General features: G+C 38.8%; 2 protein-coding genes across 30 annotated transcripts in view; one reads left to right on the forward strand and one right to left on the reverse strand.

Moving 5' to 3' along the window:
• Positions 1-13,920, forward strand: part of ANK2 (ankyrin 2) — a 235,617-nt gene that overhangs the window by 209,808 nt on the left and 11,889 nt on the right. For 18 of the 21 annotated variants that reach the window (XM_066996889.1, XM_066996873.1, XM_066996874.1 and 15 more), the window contains 4 exons: positions 8,871-8,945; positions 11,084-11,215; positions 11,675-11,821; positions 12,821-13,103. In XM_066996889.1, the coding sequence (XP_066852990.1) occupies positions 8,871-8,945; positions 11,084-11,215; positions 11,675-11,821; positions 12,821-13,103 (637 nt within the window). Of the gene's footprint in view, positions 1-1,707; positions 7,483-8,870; positions 8,946-11,083; positions 11,216-11,674; positions 11,822-12,820; positions 13,104-13,920 lie in introns of all 21 variants that reach the window. The other 3 variants (XM_066996871.1, XM_066996870.1, XM_066996872.1) reach the window with 2 other exon arrangements.
• Positions 1-13,920, reverse strand: part of CAMK2D (calcium/calmodulin dependent protein kinase II delta) — a 255,729-nt gene that overhangs the window by 10,483 nt on the left and 231,326 nt on the right. The window lies entirely within an intron of this gene.

Here is a 13,920-nt window from a genome sequence, read left to right on the forward strand (position 1 = left end):
GCCTTTATCCTACATTGCATTTTGCTGTCTATTCCTGATATACTATGTACATGTTAGAACTGGAAAGACAACAGCACCAAAGTCCTGAAGATCAAAGGGATGGCCATCCCCCTATAATCTCCTTTTGTCTAAATTAGAAATGCTTCAGCAAGAGAACGAAAGAAGGACATTAGTGTGACAAAACAGCCAGTAACCTGCTGGGAAGTAGCATTCACCATGATAAACAACATTACCAATATCCAATTTCTGCTCTAATTCATTATTATTTATACCAGGAGCACCAATTTCATCAAGGTGGAAAAGACACGCTGTCGTACAGTCAGCAGAATGGAATTTCAGTTACCCCATGGGTATTTTTACAAAGAAATGCAGATAATTATGTATTGCCTAGCTTCCCCTTATTTGCATTACTACTTTGACTCTTAGACCAGAGTGCAGAAATATACCAAGTTTTACATGGTATGCTACCTCTAAAAGAAAAATATACAATTCCATACAATTTCTAAGCCTTGCTTTCTGCTCGTAACTAACTTAATTCCTCCAGTGTTTAACTCTGTTCAAAATACATTTGCTAGTAGTCCTTCCTGAAATTAAATATTCCCAGTAGGCAGTAATGGCATAGCATCCAATATACTGTTTACTGATTGTACAGATTGGACAAATATTTCACCACAGTATGTTTCACAATAACTTCATGTATCTTTAATTTATATGATTAATTTTAAAGCTCTTGTTTTTTAACTGAGGTTACATTCACAGAAGCATTTGCAACACCTTTGCTTTGCATGGAAATAACTTGCCTTACATAAATTGTATGTATGTGTCTAGTGTGATTGTCTGATTTTTTGGTTGCCATACATTACATTTTTTAAAACTTCGAAATCACTTCTAAGTTGATTCACAGTTTTTTCTTATTATCTCTCCTTTTCTTCTGTCTTCTCTTTCCTCAGTCAATTCATTAGTTGTCAATGAGGATGTTCCAAGGAAAGGACCATGCCTCTTAAAACAAAAGAATGTTTGTTTCATTGTTTAGGTGTGAAATCCCCTTAGATGAAATGCCGGTTTGCAGCTGATTCAGATCTCTACATATTTGATCATATTTTAGATTATTGCAGAATTACTTATAACTTTTTATTTTGGTCATTAAAAAAAAAAAAAAAAACAAAAAAAACCACATTAATCCAATGTTATTCTGACAGTTTGCTAACGCTGGCTTTCTCTTAGAGGAAATCGACTTTCAATCAGTTCTGATGCTTTCCCCCTCTTTTCTTGTTTATTTTTATTTGAACATTGATCTGTAACATCTGAACAATCTTGAGATGCCTATCTTTGTGTAACTTCACTGTGTTTCTTCTGTTTTTAGTTTTAAATTTTGTTGTTGGTGGGTTTGTTTTGTTTTATTTTTTAATGGTGTCCTGATTTGGTTTGTTACAGCTTTGGTAATGTATGTGTGGTTGTGCTATATTGGTAAAGTTAAGCAAGTTATTTCCTGCCATTTTCCTTTTCAGTTTTTTTTTTTTTTTTTTTTTTGTGTTAGCTTTGCTTTGCACTTGTACCCTCAGATCTTGTGGATCCACCATTCCTGGTCCATTTTGTAGACCTTCCTACCACTGCAACCAAAGACTGTCATTTTCAGTCCTGATTACATTTTCCAATCTCTATTTTTGATTTCCATTTTACTTTCAATGTTTTTCATTCGCATCAAAGATGACGAGACAGAATCTACAGAAACATCTATCCTGAAAAGCCATCTGGTTAATGAAGTCCCTGTACTAGCCAGTCCAGACTTGTTGTCTGAAGTGTCTGAGATGAAACAAGATTTGATCAAAATGACTGCCATCTTGACAACTGACTCTTCTGATAAATCAGGCTCAATTAAAGTGAAAGATCTTGGAAAACCCACTGAAGAAGAGCCAGGAGAGCCTTTTGAAATAGTTGAAAGGGTGAAAGAAGACTTAGAAAAAGTAAATGAAATTCTTAGGGGTGGGTCCTACACCAGAGAAGAGCATGCTATGCAGAAGTCCCTTTCCAGACAAGAATTTGTAGAAGAAGAATGGGTCATTGTCAGCGATGAAGAAATTGAAGAGGCCAGAAGAAATGCTCCTTTAGAAGTCACTGAACCTACCTGTGTAGAAGTTGGGGTAGACAGAGAGACAGAGAAGAAAGACATGACAGGAATGGTAGATTACCTTAGTGAGGATTTAAAAACATACGTTTCTCTTCATGAGGTACAACCACAAGCCTTACAAGAAGACTTAGTAGAAGAGAGATTTGAAGCTGTAGTAATAAGCAGGGATTCTGAAAAAGGAGGACAAGAATCGCCAACAATTGAAACACTAAGCCCTCAGGAGCAACACAAGCCAGCCTTAGAAATTAAAAAGCCAGTTAGAACTAAACTGAGAGATAAGCAAAAACAAAAGGAAAGCAAGGTGCAAAGCAAAGAAGAAAAACCAGGACTAATGAAGTGCAGTTCAGATGAGTCACTACATGAGGAGGAACAAGGCTTAACACCGGCAGCTGCTCCTGAGGCTAAAGCTGTATCCCCTGTCATAGAGGAAACTCCCATTGGCTCAATAAAAGACAAGGTTAAAGCTCTTCAGAAAAGAGTGGAAGATGAACAAAAAGTACGTTCAAAACTACCTGTCAGAATTCAAACAAGAGAAGGCACTGCGGAAAAGGCTTCTAAAAAACCAGTACCAGTCAAAAAGCCAGTTGCACACAAAGCACAACCTCCTGTTTCACCTTCTTCTAAGACTGAGAGACTTGAAGAGACCATGTCAGTTCGTGAGCTGATGAAAGCCTTCCAGTCGGGTCAAGACCCATCCAAGAATATATCTGGACTGTTTGAGCACAAATCTGTCAAACAAAAGCAACAGCCCCCTGAGAAGGAAACAACTCGGAAAAAAACAGTTTCTTCACAAAGTGAAACAAAGCGAGTAACAAGCCACAAGACAGACAAACCAAAGGACAAACAAAGCACTACAGTAAAAGCAGAGAAAGAGCCACAATCAAAAAAAGGAAGAATGCAAATTTCTACTGTTGAAATTACCAAGAAAGCTGTAAGTAAAGACCAGGTAAAACAGCAGAGCTGCAAAAAAACAGCAGCTGAGCCTCTCTCTCCAGTATTTGTTGATCAAAGTGCCAAAGATTCAGCAGCGGTGAAGGGCAGGACTTCTGATGACCAAGCAGATACTGACTTTCAGATCAGCCCTGACAGAAAAACCTCAACAGACTTTTCTGATGTCATTAAAGAAGAACTTGAGGATAATGACAAATATCAACAATTCCGACATCTTTCAGCGACAGAGGAAGGCGAGCTTAACTTGGAACAAGTACTGACCAGTCCTTTCAACGTTGCTTTCCCCACAGAGTATGTAAAAGATGGATTCCTTCCTGCTCTTTCTCTGCAAAGTGCTGCTTTTGATGGGAGCTCAGAGAGCCTTAAGCATGAAGGTGTGGCCGATTCTCCAGGTAGCCTACTTGATGGAACTCCTCAGATCAGCTCTGAGGAAAGTTATAAGCATGAGGGGCTGGCAGAGACTCCAGAAACGAGCCCTGAAAGCCTTTCCTTCTCACCAAAGAAAACAGATGGGCAAATTGAAGAAGCTAAAGGAGCAGCTAGCGCACACAGAACTGCAGAAACATGTTCTCCGAAGGAACTCTCTCCAAAGGAAGATGAAAAAGGTATTACTGAAAAACAGCTAGATGCTGTAACTGAGACTAGTAAGTCTCATTCTGACCATGTATCAGAAGAGCTTGTACCTAAAGCCTCTGAAGAAGAGGCTGATAAACTTAAAGAAAGTAGCTCAGCTTCCATAATGAAAGATATTAGCAGGGATAAAGAATCCAGAACCACTGCACACTTAACTAAATCTTCTGAAACACATGACACTGCTTTAGAGAAAGAAAAAGATATAACCTGTGAACGCCGTGTTGTGGTTAGAAGTCCCCAGAAATTGGAACTCTCACTTGCTAGCCATGATAGTGAAAGCTTTAGCCCAGTTGCAGATGACTCTTTGGCTATAAGTCATAAAGACTCATTGGAAGCAAGCCCAGTGCTAGAAGATAACTCATCACACAAAACGCCTGATTCTTTGGAGCCCAGTCCTATGAAAGAGTCTCCCTGCCGTGATTCCCTTGAAAGTAGCCCTGTAGAACAAAAAGGGAAAGCTGGCATTTTGGGGCAGGGTCCTCTTCAGTCTGTTCTTAGCAAAGGAGAAACCTGTCCAGAGCTGGCATCGGTGCGTTCCAGGATTCTCCGTGACCCTGAGGGGAGTGCTGATGATGACAGTCTAGAGCAAACATCTCTCATGGAGAGTTCAGGGAAAAGTCCTCTTTCACCAGAAACTCCCAGTTCTGAAGAAATTAGCTATGAAATCACACCTAAAACAGCAGACTCACAGGCACTGTCAAACATACGAAAGTCGGCCATGATACCTGAAGTCAGTGAGGAACCAGAGGATGATTCTGAAAGTGAACCAAAGAAAAGATTTACCCCTGAAGAGGAGATGTTTAAAATGGTAACCAAAATCAAAATGTTTGATGAATTAGAACAAGAAGCAAAGCAGAAACGAGATTACAAAAAGGATTGTAAGCAAGATGAATCTTCTGCAGTTGCTGATTCAGAAGTTGCATGTGAAGCTGAAGAACCAGAGTCAACAGCTGTTGAAGAAAAAGATATACCTACAGTGGTGATGTCTTCAGCTGAATCTAGAAAGAGTTCTTCCTCTTCAGAAAGCGAGCCAGAATTGACCCAGCTTAAAAAAGAAGCTGACTCAGGTTTCTTAATGGAGCCCACGATCCGAGTGCAACCACCTTCACCATTACCATCCAGTATTGACTCCAGTTCTAGCCCTGAAGAAGCAGGTTTTCAACCTATTGATTCAAAACAATGTTCTTCCAGGATAGGTGCCATTAAAGCAGAACAGGATAAGCCAACGGAAGATGACAAAGAGGAACCATATATCCTTGGGGACAGCTGTAAGGCTTCCACACGAGAATCTGGCACTTGCCATTCTGATGGTTGTGCACCAGCAGAAACTGACAAATCAAGATGTGATAGCACAGATGACAGTGAGACAGTTAGTCCTAATGCCCCAGTCACACAATTGCAGGGTACTCTGTGCCATTCATTTGGTGACAGGTCTCACAGAGAAGTTCATGCTGAGTCTTCAACAACAGTAGAGCAATATGATAGTAACAAAAGTGGTATCAAAAGCACCCCACTGTTAACACACTCAGATCTCATTGCTAAAGGAGCGGTGTTTGAGAAAGTAGATGACGATTCTTGTGGACACAGTACCACTGAGTACTCTGTGCCACAAGATGGCAAACTGACTGAAGGTGATCCCACTGACCATTCTGGTTTGGGGAGTGATTTGGCAAAAGTAGATACAGATTTTGAAACGCCTCAAGGAGATATTCGTATTGAGGAACCCTTGCCAGAGTATTCATCCCTCACCGCTGAAAGGGTGGAACTTGAAAGTTGTGTTGTGGGTGCTGCTGAAAGTAGTGCTCCTCATATCGTAAGCCCTTATGAAAATGTGTCTTCTGAACAATTTTTTACTGACTGTGAAGTTAAGGTAGGATCTGGTCAAAGTCTGCTGTCTAGGGAAGACTATTGTATTGAAGAAGGACAAGATCAGAGCGGTACCATTTTGCTTAGCAGAGACACGGGTAGCAAATATCAGTCTTCAGAGGAAGTATATATGGAAATAGAACCAAAACCAGAGGATTTATTTCAGAAAATCTCACCAGGGTCTTCAGCATCAGATTCCACAAAGTTAACTGAATCCACCTTTGACGATATAAGAGATGAAACAGAAAAATTGATCAGTCAAGTTGTCATCACCAAAACTGATGTGGATTCTGACATGTGGAGTGAAATACGTGAAGATGATGAAGCTTTTGAAGCTCGGGTGAAAGAAGAGGAACAAAAGATATTTGGTTTGATGGTAGACAGGCGATCCCAAGGCACAACACCTGATACAACACCAGCCAGAACACCGACGGAGGAAGGGACACCACTTAGTGAACAAAATCCTTTTCTTTTTCAGGAAGGAAAGTTGTTTGAAATGACTAGAAGTGGAGCCATTGACATGACCAAAAGGAACTATCCAGATGAAAGTTTTCACTTCTTCCAAATGGGCCAGCAGCCTCCGGAAGAAGTTTCTTTATGTGAAGAAATGAAAGAAGCAGCAGAAGTGGAATCTTCTAAGCCAGAGAGCTTACCAGATCCATTTCCCCCTTCAGAATCAGAGGGCTCAGATATACAAGGAAAAGATACACTGAAAGGTTCACCCTCACCATCTGAGTCTTGTGATAAATCAGAAGAAATGAGTGGTGAAGGTGTCAGTATAGGCACTGCAAAAGCAGAGCTTAAATCCAGAATTCCAATTAAAATGGGTATTTCAGCTTCTTCAAAATCACCAAAGAAAGAAACTGCTGCCTCTGAAGCTGAGCCCTACTCCAGAGCGGAGACTGACATGGTTGATAGCAGTCAGGTGCCTTGCCCTATGTCTCCTGAGCAGTCTGTGGTAGAAGACGAGTTAGATTTTTCCAAAGTCACTAGATTTGTTTGTTCTGAACAGGATGATGAGTCCCCAGACTCTTCACCAGAGGAACAGAGATCTGTGATTGAAATCCCTACTGCTTTAATGGAGAGAGTGCCTTCTTGTGAAAGCAAATCCAAAATTCCTGTAAGAACAGCTGCTGCTGCATCACAATCATTGCAACAATCAGAAAACGAGAGCCTTCCCACTGATGGCTTTCTCGACAGTCTGCAGTGTGAAGGAAAAGATGACCAAGCAAAACCAAAGTCTAAAATTCCTGTCAAAGCAGCGCTCCAAAGAGCTGAACAACAGTATACGTCCACAGACACATCTGTCCACAAGCTAGAGTCACCCAAAGCTCTTGACACGACAAGCAAACTACCTATGAAACAAGATAACCGAAGTAAATCTGAATCTGATGCAAGTGTTTCCATGGACCCAAAGACTAAACGCTCAATAAAAGCTAGGAGTTACGCAGAGGCAGAAGCAGAGGCCAGGGAGAGGGAGAGGGAGATGAAGGTTGAGCTAGACTCAGAGGAGGCAACAACAGGAAGACTCAAGGTATTTTCATCACGGTTGCCAGTTAAAAGCAGGAGCACTATAGCCTCCCGCAGTGCTTTTAGTCCTACAAAAGAAAGTAAGGAACATTTTTTTGACCTTTACAAAAACTCCATAGAATTCTTTGAAGAAATTAGTGATGAAGCTTCTAAGTTAGTGGAAAGACTCACACAGTCAGAGAGAGAACAAGAATTAGTTTCAGATGACGAAAGCAGTAGTGCCCTAGAAGTTTCAGTTATTGAAAATGTGCCATCCATTGAGACTCAGCAGTCAGTTCCTGAAGACATCTTTGACACCAGACCCATTTGGGATGAGTCTGTAGAGACTCAGATTGAACGTATCCCTGATGACAATATCCATGACCATGCTGAAGGTATTTGCCAACGACTGAGATTCCCTGTGCGACGCATGTCATAAATTAAACTTTTTGTTTCTTGTTTTCTTTGGTGTGCGTGTGTATATGTAAGTTTGTATACGTGTGTGTAACATGCTTGGTATTTTCTTTTAGGCTTTTGGTGGTTAGTTGTGTTTTTTTTTTTTTTTCCTCTATAAGCTGTGTTTGTTTTTTGTGTTGTGTCTGTATTTTTCTTGTCTGTGAAATAATCTCAAGATTGCAAGCCATGTGTGCTTATGGGAAGTGTTACCTTAAACAAAAACACTTCTAAGAATATGTATTTACCATTAAACTGATCCTTCAGGTCATATACATTTTGACTTTTGGCTTTCCCTGCCCCTATTTTTATTAGTAATGATTTTTTTTTTTTTTTTGCATCAATTGAAACTGGAACAGGCAAATCCAGCTTCTCTTTTGTTTTTACCCAAAGAAACATACAGAAGCTTTGAAGAATCAAGTTTGTCTTATTCCTTTTTTTGGCCATTTCTCTCTCATGAAAATTCTGTGTCACCAGAAACTTAAGTAAAAGTTGTCTGGTGTTTGGTCTTCCCCTCGCTTAGTTGCATATTGCCATTGGGTAGCTGTGATGGAAATCCAGTAGCTAAAATGAAACCATATTTCACCAACTTTAAGCAATTTTCTGAATGTGGGATTTTGCAATCCATGTGTTCATTCAGGGAAAATCAAAACTCAAATTCTGACATCCTCAAATTAGCCTTGGGGATGGGAGGAACAGTGAGTCTCACTGTTTCTGAAATAAACAAAGACTGGTGAATGAATGTCTGATTTTTCCTTGCCTTCAATGTAAGTCTTTTATATCACTCCTTAGTTGAAAGAGTCAAAGACATTTAAATTAATAATTTCCAAATGCAAACCATAACATGAAATGCCATGTGGACTGTTTGAACAGAAGTTTCGCTACCACAGAAAGAAAGCAATTAGAAGCACCAGTCCAGATGAATTTTGCAACCTTGGCATTTACTAAGGAGGCATGGAAAATTACAGCTCTTAACTTAGTTAGTCTTCACCTTAATGTTAGAATGAAGTTTTAGAATAAAATGCTTGGATAAAATAGTAGAGTAGAGTAGGCACTTCACTCCTTATTTAGATTTTTACATTAAAGCCTGATTTTCAAATGGGAAATGTAGATAGTTCTGTACTTTTGAAAAATCAAGCTACCTTTTTCTTCTTTTTTGTTAGACCTGGAGATTTGCAATCCTTACTGTAACTACCCAGTTGTAGCAGCCTGTCCATGTTTATATTAGAGCAGTCAGAAAAAAATGCTATCCCTTCTAGGTCTTTATCACCTATGGAAATGCTTTTTGATTTGTAAAAGACAACTTGTGGCTGTTCTCTTTGACCTTTAGATCAACAGGATGATCAGGAAAGGACAGAGGAAAGACTGGCCCACATTGCTGATCATCTTGGATTCAGTTGGACAGGTAAAATTCACGTTATCTATTCTAGTGAGAAACAAGGCGAGCATTCCTAAATGTTTTCGTGTTTCTTTCAGATGATTTCCTCATTCTCTAAAGATGTTTCATAGAAATACTTCAGTAGCTTATAGGAACTAGATTGTTTGCTGATTACTAAGATTCCTCTAGCCTGTTAGGTAAGAACTAAGATGAAGAGGTAACTCCTCTCTATTTGTTGTGGTATCTCCAGAGGGAAAGCTCCTAGGATGAGAAAGTGACAAAGAGTTGGCGTAAGTTACCTTACGCTTTCTTGAAAAGTGCAATGACTCTAGAACATAAACTATCTGGAATATAGATGAACAAACATCATTTGTGTTCTGGAAATCCTGAGCTGGAAGACCGATATGGGGAAAGGTTACATCAGCTTCTTTTTTTATGGAAGCTATTTTCTTTCTTTTCTATGTGCGGAGGAAAAAGAAATGAAAAGGGTCATATTTGTAACAATCACTTCAAGACAGCACAATTAACGTTCCGGGGGAAAAGTTAAAGTAGCAGAGAATGAAATGCAGATCTGTGTCACTGAAAATCATCCCAAAAGCATTTACAAGGAAAGAGCAATGGAGAAATCTCTATGCTATGTTAAGCTGTGCCATCCAACAAAAAATTTAAATCAGGTCTATGCTTTTTTGTATCTAACCCTAGAGCAGTACCACACTGATGAAAGTAAGTGGGGTTCTAGTGGTTAAAGAAGAATTTTATTTAAAAAATAATAAGTGTTAACTACTTGGTAATTGAGGTTGCGCTCTATACTGTTTTTATAAGCATCTTCAGAGAATAACAAAATATCACTGACATTTTTGTATATTTTACTCATCTCCTCCTTTCCTGTACTCTATTTCAATATTTCTCTATTTCAGTCTATAGAGAACACTGGAAGCATATGTCACTTTTCCCAAGATGGATTATTTTTGAAGTCAGTAGGACTTGGATTTATGCAATGTAACAGATTAGGAATATGCTGATTTTTTTTCTTTTTTTTTTTTTTTAATTAATAGAAATGACTAGACTAATGTGAAAACAAAACTAGAAAAAATGGATACTCATCAAAACAGACAATTCTGTATTTTACAGAATTTTGGAGAGGACAGAGAAATACACCTGCAAAAGTATTCCCGTCTTGTGTTACGATACAGATTGATTATGGTAAAAATTGCTGTGTCAAATGTTACTTTGAGGGATAAAACAGTGGTTGGTTTTTGTTCAAACTTACTTGACTACCTAGAACTTAAATCTGATATAATGTTATTGTGTATTTGTTCAAGTTTACAGTTGCACCAGTATACAAGCCAGTTTGGAAATAAGTTTATCTGGGGCCTGGGGACTAGGGTTCCCCTCTCCATTAAAACGTGGCACCCTCCATCATCCACCATAGTTATAATTACAGCGGAATAGTGTATGAATCCTTCTTTGTGAGAGAAGAAGAAGTCTGGGGACCAAGAGTAATAGTAGGAATCTCTCAATTTCCCCGTGGCTTTAAATCATTTGATTGCCTGTTTCTACCTACAGTCATGTCTTAGTTTGGTGGGAGAAAGCTGACCTTCATTCTGGATATAATAGAGGGGCTACAGACTGTTAAAGACATTTCTCTTTTCTGGACTGCAGTCTGAGCCTATGCTATGTCAGAAAGATACTGGTTATTAGCTTCACATTTTGGTTTTTGGTTCTCAACTGTGATTCACAGGCATTTACTTTTCTTTTGATGAAACAAGTCCATGGGCGTAATATGATTATGCTTTAATCTAGCTGTGCAAAATGCCATTACTCAAAATCAATTCTTTCACTGGATTTGGTGAGCATGGTGCTTTTGAAAGAGCATGGTACTCTGTCGTGGTTTTGTCAGTAGGGTTGTATCTATCTCTGAGAAATGGTGCACACAGAAAAGAAAAGCTCGCATAGACCCATCACTTCTAGGCATAATGCAATTCTGACTTTGTCTTGAACCTCTTGTTTAACAGTGTCTCTAAACATAACAAGGTACATGGAAACAAAGAGAAATGGGTGTCAGAAAAGTTTGTAATCCATTTTTCTGCAGACGACTGTAAAATAGATGTAAGGTGGGGAAAAAAAATAAAAGACATATTTACAGAAAATTATTTCTTTTTCAGAGCTAGCAAGAGAACTGGATTTCACAGAAGAGCAAATTCATCAAATCAGGATTGAAAATCCTAATTCACTTCAAGACCAGAGCCATGCACTCCTCAAATACTGGCTTGAAAGGGATGGGAAACATGCAACAGGTTCATTACCAGTTATAGTACATCTACACTGTCTCCAATATACAAGTGGACCAATGTGTGTTATAATACAAAAAAGAAAATGTTTAAAATTTAGGCAACAGGAAGAATGGCTATAGGTTGGGTTCTATTTTTAAGCTTGTCTGTATAACGTGGTGTATCGTAGGATTCTGTAAGAGAGAATAGTTTAATATTGTTCATTTGGAGAACATCTTAGAGCAAAGCAAGAGTGGAAAAATACTGAAGTTTCTTTTCCTAAACTAAAAAAATACTTGAGGGAACTAAACCAATTTGTGAAAGGAAAGACTAGATTAGAGGTAATTTTTGTGTGTGGCCCTTAAGTAAATCTTACATAGCTATGCTTCTAAATCAGTATCCTACATACATAATTCATATCGAAAATAGAAAGGAGAGCATGTGAAGTTCTTAATTCAGCTACATGGTGTCATTTTAATGCCACAGATACAAATCTTACCCAGTGTCTTACAAAAATCAACCGAATGGATATTGTTCACCTAATGGAGACCAGCGGCATAGACTCCATGCAAGTCCACGGCACTCGCACGTATGCAGAAATTGAACAAACAATAGGATTGGACCATAGTGAAGGTAAACATCTCCTGACACAGTCACAGGCTTAATAGAAGTTCAGATTAGATCAATAGTTGTACACTAAAGAAACACCTCCAAATTATGTGAAGTAAAATTCTCTTGTTTTTTGGAAACGATACTTTTACACCCTTAACTTAGTATTGAACTAGTAGCTTGGTAAAGTATCAAGACAGTCACAAACATCCCATATTTATGTAGATGATGTAGGAATAGTTTATGTTTGTTGTAATTAGCATTCAAATACAACAACGGATCAGTTTGTTAACCTCCATATCTTGCTCAAATTCAGAACAAATAGTTATGTTTTCCACCAAGCTGTTCTTTGGAGTTCAGCAGATTTCTACTGAATGGGGTTAGTGAAGAAAAACAAAAGCTTATGACTTGTAGCTTGTGGAATACAAATGCACATGTTATTTTACATCTTCTGCAGGATTAGAACCCATGCTTTGAGAAAGTGTTTGGGGGAGAGGGAGGGAAGGATTGTTTGTTTTTAAGAATTATTTTGATGCATACGAATTAGCTAGCCCTTGCACCTAGACATGTATGAATTTCTTTTCCCATACTTGTATAGTATTTATAACTACACAAGCTATCGACCTGTGTAATTATTTTTTCCATAAGCAGCTACATCAGGGATGGGGGGAAAAAGCCACTAAAATGGGTTCCAGTCTGCTGGAAAACAAACAAACAAACAAACAAAAAACACTATTGCAAGTCTTTCATACTTTGGGAAGGTTTGAGATTAATTGGTGTAGGTAGATTTCTGGGCAGATTTTATTTTGCCTATTACTGTCAAGATTAATTATTTGGCAGCTGTAGTGATAATCCAGTGTTCCTTCTACTGCTTAGAGAGGTTATATGCTCTCCCACTCAAGCTGTCTAAAAATTTCAGGTAATTTATTCCTTCCAGGGATTTTAAACACACGTAGAGAATTGAAGTGACTTTCTGCATTCTAATGAGACTTGTAATGATATTTCTCATTTCTGTTTTCAAAGGGTTTTCTGCACTGCAAGAAGAACTGTTCAGTTCAAGACATAAGCAAGAACAACAGCACAGAATATCTAAAGACAGTGACCCAACTGAACACCCTCCTATTGTCTCCGAGGAAGACGTATCTGTTAGTTACTCTCCTTTCCAGGACAGCACTCCCAGGAGTGAGGCAGAACTGTCAATGGCTGAGCTCCTGAGACAAGCACACAAGGAACAAGCAGAATCTGAATTCTCAGGGAAACCCCAGGATGTGCCAGAAAAAACATCTGCTTCACAACATGAATATTTGTAAGTGTCACAAGACCAAAATGAGACCTATGTGGAATAGATTCTCTCTTCTCTGTAATAAGAGGATTTTACAGTTTTCTTTGAAACAGATGTACTCACTAGAATTCTCCTTCAATTCTGCATACTAGTTCATGAGTTCCTTCTATAGGCTTGACTTCTTAATCAGTGTGGTGGAAGCCTTAAAGACTGGGAGAGAAAGTCAGTCTTCCACTGTGAACATACAGTAATAATCTAGTTCAATATGTATGAAAGAAGAGGGATAACGCGGGCTTTCTTCCGTCAAACTGTATTTTTTAACATTACTTGCCATCTAACATATAAACTTGATAGAATTAACACTAGAGGGCCCTTTCTTCAACTTGAGGATGGTTTTTTAAATTGAGGCAAATTTTTCCTAACTTAGTCATTACTTGCAAAACTCCTAACTACATATTTGCAACTAGATTTTTACAAGCCAGTTTCAAATGGCTGAAGGAACAGAGAGGGTTTTGGACAGACAGGAGAAAAGTACTTAAAGGAACACCACATGATGAAGTACAGACTTAAAGGGCTTGTATAGCATAGCTTTGAATTCTGATTCAGGGCTGTCAGTGGAGTTGGCTTCATTTGGAAAAGGACCTGAAAAGGATCAAGTTTCTTTCTTCCCACCCATCACTAACCTTGCATCCACAGTGACAACTCTTTGCAGGGTTGATTCAGGTATTCATGGGCTAGCAAAATAGGGAGGATTCCCTTCCAAATAGGTGATTTTCCTAGGAGCAATTAGCTTTGATGTGGAGATGCAGCTCTGAACAGGGAGGTTTTACAACCTGAAGAG

Source organism: Anser cygnoides, chromosome 4 (assembly GCF_040182565.1).
Source record: "Anser cygnoides isolate HZ-2024a breed goose chromosome 4, Taihu_goose_T2T_genome, whole genome shotgun sequence".
NCBI classification, from domain to species: domain Eukaryota; kingdom Metazoa; phylum Chordata; class Aves; order Anseriformes; family Anatidae; genus Anser; species Anser cygnoides.